The sequence below is a fragment of the Erpetoichthys calabaricus genome, chromosome 1 (genome assembly GCF_900747795.2).
Source record: "Erpetoichthys calabaricus chromosome 1, fErpCal1.3, whole genome shotgun sequence".
In the NCBI taxonomy this organism is placed as follows: domain Eukaryota; kingdom Metazoa; phylum Chordata; class Cladistia; order Polypteriformes; family Polypteridae; genus Erpetoichthys; species Erpetoichthys calabaricus.
In genome coordinates this window covers 183707822-183724030 of record NC_041394.2, presented here as the reverse complement: position 1 = coordinate 183724030, position 16209 = coordinate 183707822, and the positions used below count along the sequence as shown (strand labels likewise).

At 40.9% G+C, this 16209-nt stretch overlaps 1 protein-coding gene across 1 annotated transcript in view; it reads right to left on the bottom strand.

Annotated features, from left to right (window-relative positions):
- LOC114657780 (fermitin family homolog 3-like) overlaps positions 1-15924 on the bottom strand; it is a 70812-nt gene extending 54888 nt beyond the window's left edge. The window contains exons 1-2 of the mRNA XM_028809673.2: positions 15680-15924; positions 9926-10063 (exon numbers count right to left, since the gene is read on the bottom strand). Of these exons, the coding sequence (XP_028665506.1) occupies positions 9926-10049 (124 nt within the window). The 5' untranslated portion in view covers positions 10050-10063; positions 15680-15924. The remainder of the gene's footprint in view (positions 1-9925; positions 10064-15679) is intronic.
- Positions 15925-16209: the final 285 nt, after the last annotated feature.

Genomic DNA, 16209 nt, shown 5'->3' with positions numbered 1-16209 from the left:
CCTTGTAGAAAGTCATTTGCTAAATAATAATAATAATAATAGATGCATTTTTGTGTTTGTGTTTTTTTGAAGTTGCTTTGTGTAATAATAGTAATAATAATAATAATAAAAATAAGTCAATGTAAAATGCCCTGGGTTGGTGTTCACTGCAAAACTGTACATGTTTATTTGTACAGTCCAGACAGTATTTGAGATTATTTGCCTAAACTAAATATTTAAGCATACAGTATTCTCTACAGTTTCTTCTACATCATTAGCCTCTGCAACTTTATTCGACACGTCTTCTGCAGAAAAAAACTTCTTTGCACTTTTTTCCATGTTTCTGCACTTTTTAATTTGCTCAGCAACATCCACTTCTAAATACTTATTATTATGGAAAATTCACTAAAAATATTAGAGAAATGCAGTATATAAATCCTGATTAGTAAAGTCAATCAAATTTGTAGATAAAATGGATATTTATTGGGTATAATGTAAGTATAATGGTTTAAGTAAATTATACAGTTGAATCGTAAAATATTCAGACCCCTTCACATTTTGCGCACTTAATTTTTAAATAGATAAATTTGTAATTTGTGCCTAGTAGAGAAAAGCCAAGCAAAATGACACCTTTTAATTTGTGCCTATTAATTTACACACCAATAATGACAAAGTGTACGTTTTTAGGAAAGTTTCCAAATGTATAATCCGTCATTCATATAAGTGCTCAGACCCTTAATTCAGTACTTTGTAAAAGCCCCTTTGTTAGCGTGGTTTACTCTAAATGTGCAGAAAGTGAAGGGGTCCGCACACTTTCTGAATTCACTATACATTCACAGAATGAAAAGTTGAAACAAGAAGTGATTTTATAATATTTTTCATATGCTCAGTTAGAACCTTGCTAAAACACAGTATACTGCACCTCATTAGGGTGTATGTATAATACACACATACACACTTACTAGGCCCCCTGCTCGCTTTGTGAGCCCACCCCATCCCCCCGACTCTGGGGCACACCACAAGCCAGCCACTTCACGTCTCTGCCGCTTGCATTGTGGAGGGGGTGGCTGAGTGCTTGCTTTGGAGATACAGATGGATCACCTGCTTGCTTACTGCTCCTCCTGCTATGCTGCATGTTCTGCTTGTAGCGCTGCTTGTCGATCATTTAAAACCCTGCACAGCAGCTGTCCTTTGGTCTCACTGCTTTGTCTTGCGGGACGTTAAAGTGTCTCTCGCAGGACGTCCGGGCTGATTATTACTTTCTTTATTTTCTGAATTTGCACATTGATTATTATTGTTCTCTTGTGCATCCTTTTTTTCTTCTATTCTCTCCCAACGCTTTTGCATCTCTTTTTGATGCGCTGCCCTGTCTTCTTCATTTAGTCGTTCACGTGCCATCTACAACGTATAACATTGGAAGTAGGGAATCCATTTGCTGTAATTCCCGGGGAAATGGGAATGGCCAAGCTCGCATATATAGCATGTAAAGGGGAAAAATCGATCAAGTAATAACAGAGTTATAGTTGAAAATAATTAAGGTGGCGCCATTGCTGCAGCATGCACTTCATCAGACAACAGCTTTGAACAGCAACTTGAAATTGCAATGCGTCAGTCTGTTGCATCCGCATTATCTGTGCCAAGAAACTTGCCATCACAGAATGATGATAAGAAACTGGATGCATCAGTAAAAGCTGAAATGGCGGTGTTTCAGCGCAACGGCAAGTGCGGGCATTGTTTAGAACAAGTGTATCAGTATCTGATGATTGTGCTGCCTACTTCGGTGGATGCAGAGCGTACTTTCTCAGCAGCTGGCGTACTTCTGCATGAAGGTGCGGTCTCGCATGGACGACCGCACGATGGACACATTAATAATAATAATTCATTACATTTATATAGCGCTTTTCTCAGTACTCAAAGCGCTATCCACACAGGGAGGAACCAGGAAGTGAACCCACAATCTTCCACAGTCTCCTTACTGCAAAGCCGTGGCACTACCACTGCACCACCGGTGAGGACGTTGTGCTTTCTACGCACTTATTACCACAACTAAAGATACATGTACTTATATGACAGCATGAACTGCTTGTAGATAAGGTTAGTCTTTTATTTGTGTCAACATCTTGCAGTTGTTTTATTAAAAATAAGTGTCGGTCGTTCTAAAACCGTTCACATGTGAGATGCCCGTGCACTGTGTCATACCTGGGAGCCCGGGATTCCCGGGAATGAAATGTGGGATTCCTGAATTCCCGGGAATGGAGAAACCCATCCGGGAATGGATTCCCTAGCTGGGAGCACATGAAGTGTGTCTGCCAAAAACATTCCAATTCCATTAAATTTTTTGTAAGTAGGGCGTGATGTGCAAAAGTCACCGTCTCACAGGACTTGCTTCCTAAGGTTGTAATGTCTAGTCTCGCGTGAAGTCAGAGTGTCTCTCAGAGATGATCATGTCTCGACCCAAGATTTTTTTATATAATAGATAGATATATATACAGTAGGTATATATCTGTGATGCTCACAAAGCAGACGTCTACAAGAAGATAGCAAAGTGTTTTCAGGTAGCTGTTTCCTCATTTATTAAGATATGGCAGTTAACAGGAATGATAAAGGTCAAGTTGAGGTCTGAAAGACCAAGAAAACTTTCTGAAAAAACTGCTTGTTGGACTGCCAGAAAGGCAAATAAAAACCCGTTTGACTGCAAAAGACCTTCAGTAAAATTTAGCAGACTTTGGAGTGGTGGTGCAATATTCTACTGTACAGCTAAACTTCAACAAATGTGAATTTCATGGTAGAGACAGCAGAAGAACATCTTTGTGTCCTAGCCACAAAATTCAGTGCCTGAAGTTTGCAAATGACCATCTAAATAAGCCTGATGCATTTTGGAAACAAGTCCCGTTGACTGATGAAGTCAAAATAGAACTTTTTGGCCACAATATGGAAAGGTTCTGTATGTTTGGAGAAAAACGGGTGCCGAATTCCAGGAAAAAAACACCTCTCAAACTGTTAAGCATGGGGGTGGATCGATCATGCTTTGAGCTTGTGTTACAGTAGGTGGCACAGGGAACATGGCATTGGTGGTGGGAAGAATGGATTTAAGTAAATACCAGGAAATTCTGGAAGCAAACATCACACCATCTGTAAAAAAGTTGAAGTTACAAAGAATGGGTCTTACAACAAGAAACACACCTCAAAATCTACAATGGAGTACCTCAAGAGATGCAAGCTGATGATTTTGCCATGGCCCTCACAGACCACTGACCTAAACATCATTGAAAATCTGTGGATAGGTCTCAAAAGACCTATGCAAGATGGCCAAAGAAGCTTGCAGAATTAGAAGCCTTTTGCAAGGTTGAATATGCAAAAATACACCAAGTAAGAATTGAAAATCTCTTAGCTGGCTACAAAAAGCATTTACAAGCTGTGATACTTGCCAAAGGGGGTGTTACTAAATACTAAGCATGTCTGGGGCCCAAATTTTTGCTTCAGGCCCATTTAATTTTTTTTGGTATTTTGTACTGTAAATGATGGAAATAAAAATGTAAATGTGCTTAAAATTTTAAAGAAATGTGTCATGTTTAACCTTATGCCTTTTTGTGAGCAGTTCATCGTCTGCTCATGTAACTATCCACAGTAACAGACATTTATAAGTAAATGTGCCCTGACATGGACTCCTGTGCCTCGGATGGCTGGGTAAGCTGTCAGCTCCTTGTAACCTTTCAATAATATTTTAATGTGCTGGCAGCAGAAATCAAGTTTTACTTACAGCCATAAACAAAAAATGTCCCCACAATATGAATCAAATACATTTGATAAGGTCTGGTCACTAAACGGAAACCAAATTCAGATTAATGGTCAGCCTCTATGCATATTGGCTACACTGACACATTTGAGCCAAACCTACCATTCAAACCTGTTATGCATGATGAGCATTAAAAATAGAAAAATTTACAAAGCGTTCTCATTCCTTACACTATCATCTGGATAAGATACCTCAGTTACACTTCCATTCACGTCTATCAAAACACTTCTGTAGCCTAGTACTGAATGTTTTATTTTGTTTTTTCAACTGTGCATTGCCTAGCTGTGCCTTCCTAGGCTGCCACTCACTTAATGTGTCTTCCCAACAATCAATAGGACAGATCCTGCAGGGTTGCAGTGGCTGGAGGTGTTAGCAGGAACCCATTTTAGAATTAGAAGTAAATTCTTGCTTATAATGATACAATTTACTTTTTTGTTATATGACTTGAGAGTGCAAAGTCTGTTCCATTAGCAGTATAACTGCTGCCAGTTAAGAAAGTGGTTGGAACAAGGGTGTGACCCTCCAGAAACTGAGTTTTCGACTCCCGATTGCTGGTTTCACTCACACACTCATTCATACGGGCCAAAATAGAATCACCAATTAACCTAACCTGCACTTCTGTGGGATATGGGGGATAAACACTACACAGAGGCACAGGGAGAGTCAGCAGGCTACACACAGACACACTGACCAGGCATATGATTCAAACTCAGGATGCTGGGTGTGTGATACAGCAGCGCTAACCACTGTGCCACCCTGCCACCCACTGTGTTTGTGATTATGTACATATAAGTTGTAGCAGAAAACATTTTATATGCAACTTTTAATCTCTTAGTCTTTGTTTTTAAAGGTGCACTTTTTTCACTTGGTGGACTCAAATACTTCGATTCAGTAGTGCAGAGTAACGATGAGTGTAGAAGAAAGGTAATGAAGAGAGTGCAGGCAGGGTGGAGTGAGTGATGAAGAGCGTCAGGAGTGATTTGTGACAGACGGGTATCAGCAAGAGTGAAAGGGAAGGTCTACAGGACGGTAGTGAGACCAGCTATGTTATATGGGTTGGAGACGGTGGCACTGACCAGAAAGCAGGAGACAGAACTGGAGGTGGCAGAGTTAAAGATGCTAAGATTTGCATTGGGTGTGACGAGGATGGATAGGATTAGAAATGAGTACATTAGAGGGTCAGCTCAGGTTGGACAGTTGGGAGACAAAGTCAGAAAGGCGAGATTGTGTTGGTTTGGACATGTGCAGAGGAGAGATGCTGGGTATATTGGGAGAAGGATGCTAAGGATAGAGCTGCCAGGCAAGAGAAAAAGAGGAAGGCCTAAGCGAAGGTTTATGGATGTGGTGAGAGAGGACATGCAGGTGATGGTGTGACAGAGCAAGATGCAGAGTACAGAAAGATATGGAAAAAGATGATCCGCTGTGGCAACCCCTAACAGGAGCAGCCGAAAGAAGAAGAGGACTCAAATCACAATTTTGTTACGGAAAGTACATTTGTTATGATTTTTTTTTTTTATGTCCATGCATTGTTTCAGATTATCTTGTGTTTGTTAGACTTAAATGTCTGATGTAGGTTAAGTGCGTTTGTGTTTTAAATCAGCGAGGACTTGTTTCAGCCTGTATTGTATGCCTATGTCAATCACTTTTGGAACTGCATAGAACCACAAGATGTGAGTGTATTTGTGTGTTTATAACTTTTTATAATCATACTACACCAATAACACCATCTGTCCATTTTTTGAAAATAATATTTCATGGTCAGGGTCCCTTGTACCAGGAGAGTTGAAACTTTAGACATTGGAATCAGGGCACACTGATTCACACACCCACAGTCTTTCAGCATTTTAGTCATCAATCCGTTTAAAAGCATAAATTTGGGCTTGAAGTCAGACATGCAGACATGGGGAGAAAACACAAACACCACACAGCTAAGAACTGAGCACTGTAAAATGATGGCCTCTTTATCCATTGTGTACATGCCATGTTCCACTAATAAGCCAAATCTTACTATAACTGCTTTCCACTGAATAAATGAAGGGACTAATGCATCTTGATAAAAATGATTATTACTCATTTGAGTGATGGCCTTTATCCAAGGTAACTTACATTTAAAATACTGTCGGTTACATTTATTTTTCCAATTGGAAGACTTGCTCATGGTCACACAGTGTCAGTAGGAGGATTTGAACCCACAACCTCTAAAGTCTAAAATCTTAAACCACTACACCACAGCACCTTAAAAAAAATCCACAGTTAAGCCTGCCCAAATTTCATTTGTGAAGTCAACATTGCCATATGCAGAATTACAGCAGGAATAGGTGCTTTATTTTAACTTCTGCTCAGGTAGTAAAACTAAAGAATTTCAGCTGACACTAAACAGTTTCAGATATTTGGAATTAACCATAACAAACCTCTCCTGGTCTTTAGTATTTTAGTCCATGTTGAACTGTTGCACAAACAGGACAGATTTGTATAACGGAAGACGATTGTCCACTACTGGGCAGCTCACACAATATGGCCCACTGCTACGGTAAAAGAGCACCGGTCTGGTTTTTGTTCTGCACTCTTTGTAAGCAGGGACTGATAAAATGGGGTTTCCCCACTTCCATCACTTTTTATGTATTTTGAGATGCTGCATGGGACCTGCTTGGTGGGGAAATTCTGGCAGGAGTGTGAGACACCAGCATGTGTTTGGATTGTACATTTTTGTACCAAGTATAAACCAGGTTCTATGGGCCTAATTTGAAGGTTACATTTTTTTTACATGAACTCTTCTTTCATTCTTCTGTTTTTTTTTTTCTTCTTTATCTTTGCTTTGTTTGTATCACGTGACTTTCTCATGACATCATTCACTTGATGTGCCCTGAGGTTTGTGCGTTTGCAACTGTGGTTATGCATGTATGTGTATGTTAGTGTGTGATTATAGCTGTCATTACGACTGTAAATGTCACCACAGCGGCAAGGAATGTGTGCGTCTGTGCCTTTATTTTGTATAACTAAGTAGAATCATGTTGGTGAGTTTTCTTTATACAGTTTATGCTTGGCTCCTTTGTCTCCATCGCCCATTCTCAGACCTGACCTAACAAGCCTTTGGCCTGCTGTCAGGAGGGCGTCACTGTACTGAAGCATAATATTGCTCTAGGCAGGGGCGAGGGGCTCTGTGCCATCTCAGTTAAAGGAACAGCAAGGCAAGTTTAGGGGCAAAACCTGTAGAAATTCCGTCTTTGCATTATTGATCATTCAGTTAGCATGAGAGTAGTGACATCTTGGGCCATTTGCACTGACAGAGATCTGCTGATCAATGGTCACTGTAGTGGCCACTATTACCCCATTTGTAGCGCCCACTTTAGCTAAGTTACTGAAGCCATGCTGCTGCTGTAAGGCATGAGGAGGAGTTAATGACACTCACCAGTCACTTAAGGGAAGCAGCTTTTTTAAACAAAAAATACTAATGGCATTTATTTCCAATGCCATCTACTTCTCATTCTGTGCCCCTTAATTCGCAGACTCTATTTGGGTTGTAACATTTTAGCCTTATCATCGTGTAGGGGAGCATAGCGGGCACAGTGGTTACAAAAATAGCCTGACAGGTTTATGCGACTGGTTTTGAATACAAGCCTGTGTGGAGTTTGTGTGTTCTTGCTGTGTCGGTGTGGATTTCCCCTCACATATACTTATTTTATTCCCTTGTCACAAAGTGCTGTGTGCTTAGCTAGTGTTAAAGCGATGCAATGGATTGGTGCCCTGTCCTGGGTTTGTTCCTGCCTTGTGCCCAATGTTTGCTGGGGGAAGCTTTGGTACCTGAAAATTGGATTAACTGGGTTTGATAATGGATAGACATTTGTTATTCTTGAGTATTAATTGTTAAGCACGTAAAGAACCTAATTTAGTCAATGTGAAAGTTTGTGTGGGCCCTGTGATAGAGTGGTCCCCTGTCCCCAATGTGTTTCCTTTCTTGCACTCAGTGCTGCCAGGATGAGCCTTGAATTGGATTCAGAAAGTATTTATGGGAATATTTAAAATTTCTCCAGCTTGTTAATGGATATATGCTGTAGAGGAACTGAAAGAAAAAGTGTGTAGTGTGTGTATCAGTGGTCTGCCACTGAGAATTACTTCAAAAAATGAATGGATTTTTTAAAAATAAAGACAAATAACAATGGCCCTGTCTGCTTTCATGCTCATTCCTTTATTACATATGTCACAATTTCAGGTCATCTGACCAAAACATACTTGCCCTCCACATTAAACAGAGGACACTGGGTAACTGATCATTTAAGGACCGCCGCTCCCAGGTTATAAAACTCTCTACATTCAATGGTCTTTTACAATTTGTGCTTTGAAAGCTAATCTTTTTAAAAAGGCTTTTGTTTAAGTGCCGACTGTAATTTTGATTGTATTATCTTATTTATTCTTCTGTTTTCTAACTTATGTATGTACAGTGTTATTGAGTGTCTTAATAAATAACATGTATTGTTATTATGATTGATTGATGAAACTTTGGTGCCCCAGCGATACTTTGGTTAAGACTGCCACCACACAGCACTGGTTCACTGCTGGCTGATGTTTGTCCTTGCTTTGTTCCCATTTTCTCCTACAATTCAAAGACATGCCTTCACATAGTTTACTAATTCTAAATTAGCCTGGCATGAGAAACTGTGTCCTGTGATGGACTGTTGTCCCTTCTAGGCTTGGTCCTTGCCTTGCATCCAATAGGAGAATTGAGTTGAGATATTCAGGAGATAGTTAACGTTCTGTGACACAAATCCAGTCCATGTCATCAGAGCAAATGAAAGCTGGATAACAACAGGGAAAGAAATATAGAGAGTACGAGAGAGAGAAACAGACAGGAGAAACAGAAAGACACCATTAAACAGATTCAACAGCATGTCCCAGTCTACAAATCAACAGTGGGCAGTACTCCTTTAAGGACAATGGTGAAAACAGCAACAGTGCTCTGCCAGGGAAAAAGGCACAGAATGCTGACACTAATGAGCGGGAAACTAAAGGAGAAGTCCTTTTAGAGATAATAAAATGTGACCCCGAAGGGTCTCAAAACATTACTGTGTAAGCGCAAAATAGCAGCTTAATTCCTTGAATCAGACGTAGTTGATTAATTAAGTAGTGTGTTAAAATCAGAGATAGATAGATAGAGAAGGCACTATATAATAAATAAAATATGTAAATAGATGGATGGTGGACAGACAGACAGATGGACAAGGCACTACATCATACATAGACGGATAGATAGAGAAGGCACTATTAGATTGATAGATGGATAGACAAATAAGGTACTATATAATAAATAGGTAAATAGATGGGTAGATAGATAAGGCACTGTATGATCGCTAAATACATGGATAAATAAATAAGGTTCTGTATAATAGATAGACTTGCTTTATTTGTCCCAAAGGGCCAATTAAAACTTTACAGAAACTCAAGAGAAAAAAAATATAACAGTACCAAGGAAAAGAAGAATAACTGGTGCACCACCCTGACATTCTGCTTTTACTGGAAATGCATTATTTATTTATTATTTACTATTACTTGGGCCATAATATATAACCTTATATGTTCCTCAGAATGACCCATCGTCACAATTAGACCCATATGCTTAGATGAGGGAAAGGATTGTAAAACTGTGCAAATAAATATGTGACTGTGATATGAAGATGTCAAATGTAATGTACAGTGGAGTCCTGCGTCCTTTATCACAGCTGCCCCCTTTACCACCGTGCCACCCTTATTTATTTACTGTTATTTTCACAGATAAAGTCAAACAAATAGGAGTTTCCATAAAGAGAAGCAGTGTGACCATCCTGCCCTTTTCTCATTGACACAGTAACATGATGCTGATGAGCTGTCCTATTTCGACATTATCCCCACATTCATCATATCCTGATCCGCCCTGCATCACTTTCTTGGCCTCGTTCTTCTCTAATCCAGTTTAGTACAGTAAAAACTGCAGCAGAAATCACTTCAGTCAAAAGAGTTCTTCCGTTTTGATTTATATTTAATATGTGATTATAATACCTGCGACAGTTAATTGGACAAAGCAGGTGCTAAAAATGGTTGGCTGGATAATGCGAGTATAATATAATAATGGAGGTAGGCTTTGAAATTAAACTGTGAAAGCCGAGTTTTTCTACTCACGTGTTTTGTCCACAATTCTGAGAATAACACCCCCAATGTGAAGATCTCCAGCTACGCTGATGCTGACGGGGGGAGCTTCAGGTCCCAGATCTTCCACAGTCACCTGCAGGTCCCAGTTAGCCATCGTAGGATGAAATCCTGCGAGACAATGAGGAGAATGTTTGACACATCTCTGGCTTGCAACATCTGCTTGTGTTTCGGTGAGAGGAGAGTGGGTATCAGCGTCCGCTGATGCGAGATCTGAATGTGAGTGTTGATTATGTGATGGCCATGGAGTGACTGGGGAGAGACAAACCTCAGTGGGCAGTGGCTGAGGTGAAATTCAAATGAAATGTTTATCCAAAAATAATTTACAATTTTAACTTTGTAATTCAGATCTAGTTTCCTGACTAGGAGCACAGGAGCTTGTCTTGGCATAAATGAGCGTAGCACAAGAATTGACCCTGAATGAGCTTCCAGGCCATCACAAGGTGCACTGGGACAATTGTGTAGTGTGCCATTGGTCTGTAAGAGAAAGAGGAAGCTCATAAAGGGGAACTGACATGAACAAATGGAGAGCATGTAAACATCACAGAGATGGTTTAGCTGATGTGCTGACAAAACAGAATCTAAAAAAAGTATTAAGTGAGCTGCTGTTGAGATATTACTCCTCAAAATGTATGACCAGTTGGTTCCACTTGTGCCCACTTTGCATTTGCCCATTTCGGCAATAGAATATATTGCACTTCTAACAGTCCTAATAAAGGGCATGTTCTTTATTGATGATGTAAATTGGGTTATTCTGATTCTGAATGGCCAGCCAAACAAACTTTATGCAAAATGTGGCTTGGGCTGTGGGAGAAATCTATTGAAATGATGCTTTTCATTGAATTTTAGACTATTTTTGACAGTGACAATGACTTTAAAGGGCCAATGTATCTGGATAAATACAAGTGATTGAGTAAGGAGACACATGTCTGGAATATCTAACGGGGAACACTTGAATCATTTAAACAAAACTTTCACCACAGAGCTGTATTGTCCAAGGGCCATCTGCTGAATCCACTTGCGTGACTTTGACAAGCACACAGTCATGCTCAACAATCAAACAGAGTTGCTATTTAACCTAACATGCCCATCTCTGGAGAAGCAAAAATTGTAGCTCCTAAAGAAAATGTGTCTGTGCACAAGGAGAACAAGCAAGCTTTACTCTGATAGGAAATACAGTCCAGACCTTGTAGCTACCCAAAGGCAGGAACCCATCCGTTTTCTAAACCTGGTTATTCTAATTCCGGGTTTTGTGTGATGTATCAGATGACATTATTTTAAGAGTGAAGTGTTGTGGAAATGTACTTTACATAAAAAGTAAGGTCTTCTCGATTTAATAGAAAGCAAATTTGATACTGTTTCTTCATTTTATAAGCTACTTTTTCTGGATTTATCCAATTTGAGAAGGTTGGTTGGTTCACTCGACTGAGTATTACCTATTTTATTGTTACGATATTAGTGTTTGTGTTCTTACTGCTATTCACTTGAAGTACACATCAACCAGCAGCAGCACGATTTTTTTTAAATAAAAGATTTTTCATGGTGTCTTGATTACATCTGACTCAAAGTAAAACAGGATGCTGGTCAATCACAGGGTACAAATACTCAAAATTTGGGGTCACCGATCTAAAATGCACGTTTTTGACTTGTGCGACTGTAACCAGAGTGCAAAAGAGAAAATCCCCCATCACAGACAGGAGGAATGTCAAAACTCCACACAACTTGAGAACCAGGCTCCAATTTGAACCCAATGCCATGTAGATCTGAAGTAAATGTACAACACCAGTCCCATGCAAAACCAAGGATCATCATCATTCTGCCATATTTTATGAAACTCTCAGCATGCAAACAACTAAGGACAGCCTCCCCAAATTCAAATCAGATCACATTTTGTATGATGAGTGTTGCCAAAAATATAAATATCTTGTGTCAAAAGTTTGAAGTTACACTGTTCTATAAGGTTCAAGTCTGATTTAGTTTGAGCCTTTTTTGGTAGGGGCCAGGCAGGCCTCTTCCAACTGACTCATCCAAGTGTAAAGTCGCGGAGGCCTAGTGAACTAGAAGTTGTAAGCTGAAACGCTGAGTAAGACCAGAAGCTAAGTGCAGTGTACCCAGCCTCTCCTCCTTTCCTTAGGACCTAATAATCAGGGTGTGATCTCCACATACTATACATCATATTTGGAGCCACCCTGCATTACTCTGCTCAACATAAGACCATTAGAGTCATGTCCTGTGAAATTCTTTCTGTGTCCATGACTCGTTGACTGATCACAGCTCTCCTTGTGATCGCTCTTGAAAAATCTTAAGAACAGAGCTCTGTTTACAGGGTCCTCAATTCTGAGTGCTGGTGTCAGTTTCAGATACCAGCCATTCCAAATTCTCTACTACTCTCCTTTTAGAAATCTCATTGGTAATTGTCTTGCCAGTCCCATCCTATTGGCCATCTTCTGGTTAGCTTGTCTATAACGTGTTCATTTATCCATATTCAAACCTGCTGAGGTGAAGGCGGTGCCAATTCAAGGAATTTATTTTTGACAGTATAATGAAATGGACTGCACTTTGAAAACACTGGAATGTACTGGCTCAACACATTACCAGGTTGTGTGGTGGGGTGTAACTCTTTAGGGACCTTCAAATCTTGACTTGATGTTATTTTGGATAATCTGAGTGAATAGGATGGAGCAGCTTGTTGGCTCTGTTCATGTCACAATTGTTCTAATGTTCTGATCATTACACTGCGCCAGAAGTATCTGATGGTATTTCATGTAAAAGGACACAACTCCAGAGGTGGCTTTGGCCTGGTAACTAGCTGTGTGGCCATTTAGCACATCACAAAGACAAGCATGTTAGGTTGATTACTGACTTTAAACTGACTTAATCTGATTGAGCATCAGTGCGATGTGCTGGAAAAACAAATCCAACCCATGGAGGCCCCACCACGCAATTTACAGGACTTAAAGGATCTGCTTCTAGCGTCTTGGTCCCACAGGACACCCTCAGAGGTCTTGCCTCAAAGGTTCAGAGCTGCTTTGTGGGTACAAGTGGAGCCTACACAATAATAAGCAGGTGGTTTTAATGTTGTGGCTAATTGGTATATTTTATATATAAACATCTACACGTGTGTTGTGTGTGTGTGGGGGCCGGAAGTGTTAAGTTATAGCATAAAGCTCAAAGAAAGTGAAAAGAGAGAAACTCGCTTAGCCACTAATACACAAGCGAGGTGAGCACATCGGCAAAACGAAACCTCCAAGGAGAGAGAAACTCGCTTAGCCACTGATAGACAACGGATCCGAGCACATCGGCAATATGAAACCACCAAGGAAAGAGGACCTCGCTTAGCCACTAATTGCACAACCGATGCGATTGATCAAATGAAGTGCCAGAATCCATGGTTTCTAGGAGCCCGGGCTTTTTACAGCTCGGGCTTACACAGCTAGTATAAATATATATCTCTGTGTGTGGGTGTGTGTGTGTGTGTGTGTAGGTCTGTGATATGATGTGCATATTTATAGATAGGAATCTACAAAGGGAGAGAATTAATTATGTATCTCAAAATAGTCTTTAATTCCTGAGTTTTCAACACCTGTCAGGTATCATCATCATAGGAAAACTACTTAGATATTTCATATATCTTGCCTTCTGTGTGTTCCTCCTACACCTTTATTCCTCCTTGTATGTCTCAACCTGTCTTACCTAGCATCTCCGCTCTCTTGATTGCATTCCTGTAAAGCCTGCTTCTCAGACTCAAGGTGCATTGCTCACCTTTTTGACTACCACCAGTGCTAGACGGACACCCATTACACACCGAAAACATCATTTGTGTTCTTACGAATATGTTCCATCTTTTAAGGTGACTCTCAGCATTCCTCCTACACCCTCCTTGGTATAGTCTCGTGTCACCTCTGTTGCCCATTGCTTTCTACCTTGATCATATTTGACTGAGCAGCCAAAGCAAAACTGGCCAATCAGACCAAAGCCAAAGAGACCATTCAAATTCTTTATAGTAGATTCTTATTATTGAGTATCGTCTTTTTCCCCTTTAATGATGACTGTCTGATGCAGAAGCAAAATGGTGGCACAGCAGCTTGTACTCCTGCCACATAACTCCATAGACCTAGGTTCACTTCCTGGCCCGGATCCTGTCTCTGTGGAACTTGCACATTGTCCCTGCGTCTGTATGGATTTTATGCTGCTGCTCTGGTTTCCATGTTTATCTCAAAGTTGTGAAGATTTAGATTGATTGGCATCTCTAGAATAATTCATTTGAGCGAGTGTGCCCTGCATTGGACAGGCATCCTGTCTTTTATAGACATTAGGTATGGACACATCCCTTTATTATGGAACACAGCTTTTGGTTTGGGAAAAAAAGCAACTTGTCCCACCCATTTCCTGAATCCACTTAAGCCAACATTAGGGCTGCAACATCAGGGCTGAGGTAGGAGCCAACCCTGGCTGGGGCACCTGTCCATCAGAGGATCCAGCCACACTCAGTCAGAACAGGGTGGTGAAAAATTTCTAATGAATCTAAGACACGTGTTCAGAGGGGGGGGGGGGGCAAACCCATCTGGACCCAGATGGAACATGCAGACTACGCCCAGACAGTGACAGGGCCACGATTTGTAAGCTGGAGCGATAAAGCAGCAGCATTAAGTGCTGCCACCCCCAAATATGGAAGTCATGATCAGCATAATCACTAAAGGCTTAATCATGTTTAAAATACAATTTGAATCATGGGGTACTTCTGAAGTGTGGTGGTCTACTTGGGCACAGCCTGCACTGCACAAGGGAAGTCCCAAAACAAAATAATAAAAAAAAAAAAACAGAACTACTCAAGTGCAAAAGTGGAAACCGTGAAAGACCGACATTTCATGAGATTTCTTCGTGTTTTGTAGGTTTTCATCATGGGGAGCATCCTGCTCGTGTTAGCCGATTCTCTGCTTTCCTTCCCATCCTCACCTCATCTGACTTGCCTTCCCAGAAAGCCCTGGAGAGGGGCACATGAAACCACCAGAATGAGATATGGTTATCGAAGGCGAAATGAGTAAGCTAGTCAAGTGACAACTAGGCCACTCTTTGCATGTCACATCTTACTTCCTTACTTCCTAGGTTGTGCGCTCGCAGGGGCGTAAGGCCACTTTGACTAAACATCCCAAATTAGCAATTATGACAACAGACAACAAATGAGAACCTCATTTCAAATAGGTCACTTGGGTCAGGCTTACTGATTTGAGAATTTGAAGTAAATCTTGTTAGCGGAAACCATATCAATATCCAATTTAACAGTTCAAAGAGGAACCATATTTAGAGGCCCCATAAATATCAAGACACAAGACCAAGGCACAATGAAAACGAGGAAAACCGCCCTGTGATCGGCCCTCCACTCCCTTATGAATGTCCTTCCACCAAATAGCTGTTTGGCCTTCAAGTAAGTTGATTCTGCAATGGCAGCAATGGTTGGGTGACTGTTCTCGACAGAAACACCAAGAAGGCTATTGAGTTCTCCACCCTACACTGAGAATACCCCATTTTTCTGCAAGCCCACTAGAAAACAATAAGAGCAAGTATAGAAATGTTAAGTTATTGAGAGAGAAACACCCAGTGTCAGAACCACTATGCTCAAAAATTTCCATTAGTGGTGACTACAATGCCAGTTACAAGCCGTGTGCTTCTTCTTTCAACCCCACCCACCATCCCATCCCCTCCCCAAAAGTTTCATTGCAATCTTACCCACTCCAGATCGTTAAGATGCGTGTCTGGCCAGATCAGTTCAGCTCCAAAGTGAGAGTGAGCGTACGAGAGAGGGGGTGCAAGGCAGACAGCGAGTGAGCGACACACCTTTCTGCTCTCTCCCTGACAAGTGCTCCCTACTTCACTCGCGTGGCTGTTGCTGCTGGCTGCATGGGCCTGCCTCAGCTCGGAGGAAATTTTTTTTATCGCTGCTCTTGCAAGTTCCTGCAAAACTGAAAAAAAAATGTGGTTTTCAGTTTTCAGTATTTTATAGCCTACAGGGGCGGGGGGGTTTGGTGTGTGTTTCCTGTTTGATCAACTTGCTTCTTCACTTTATGACTGCTACACACCCGGCCTCTTAGTCACAAATATGCATACTTCCAGGCCGCCTTCACTTTTTTAGGTTCCTTCAACTTTATTTTAGCTTTTTGTCTTAGACAGTTGAGACCCATTTTTGGTGGAGGGGAAGTAAGCCTGAAAGGCTGGAGGTTGAGCAGAACTCCAGCGACATGTTGACCGCTTTGTGTCAG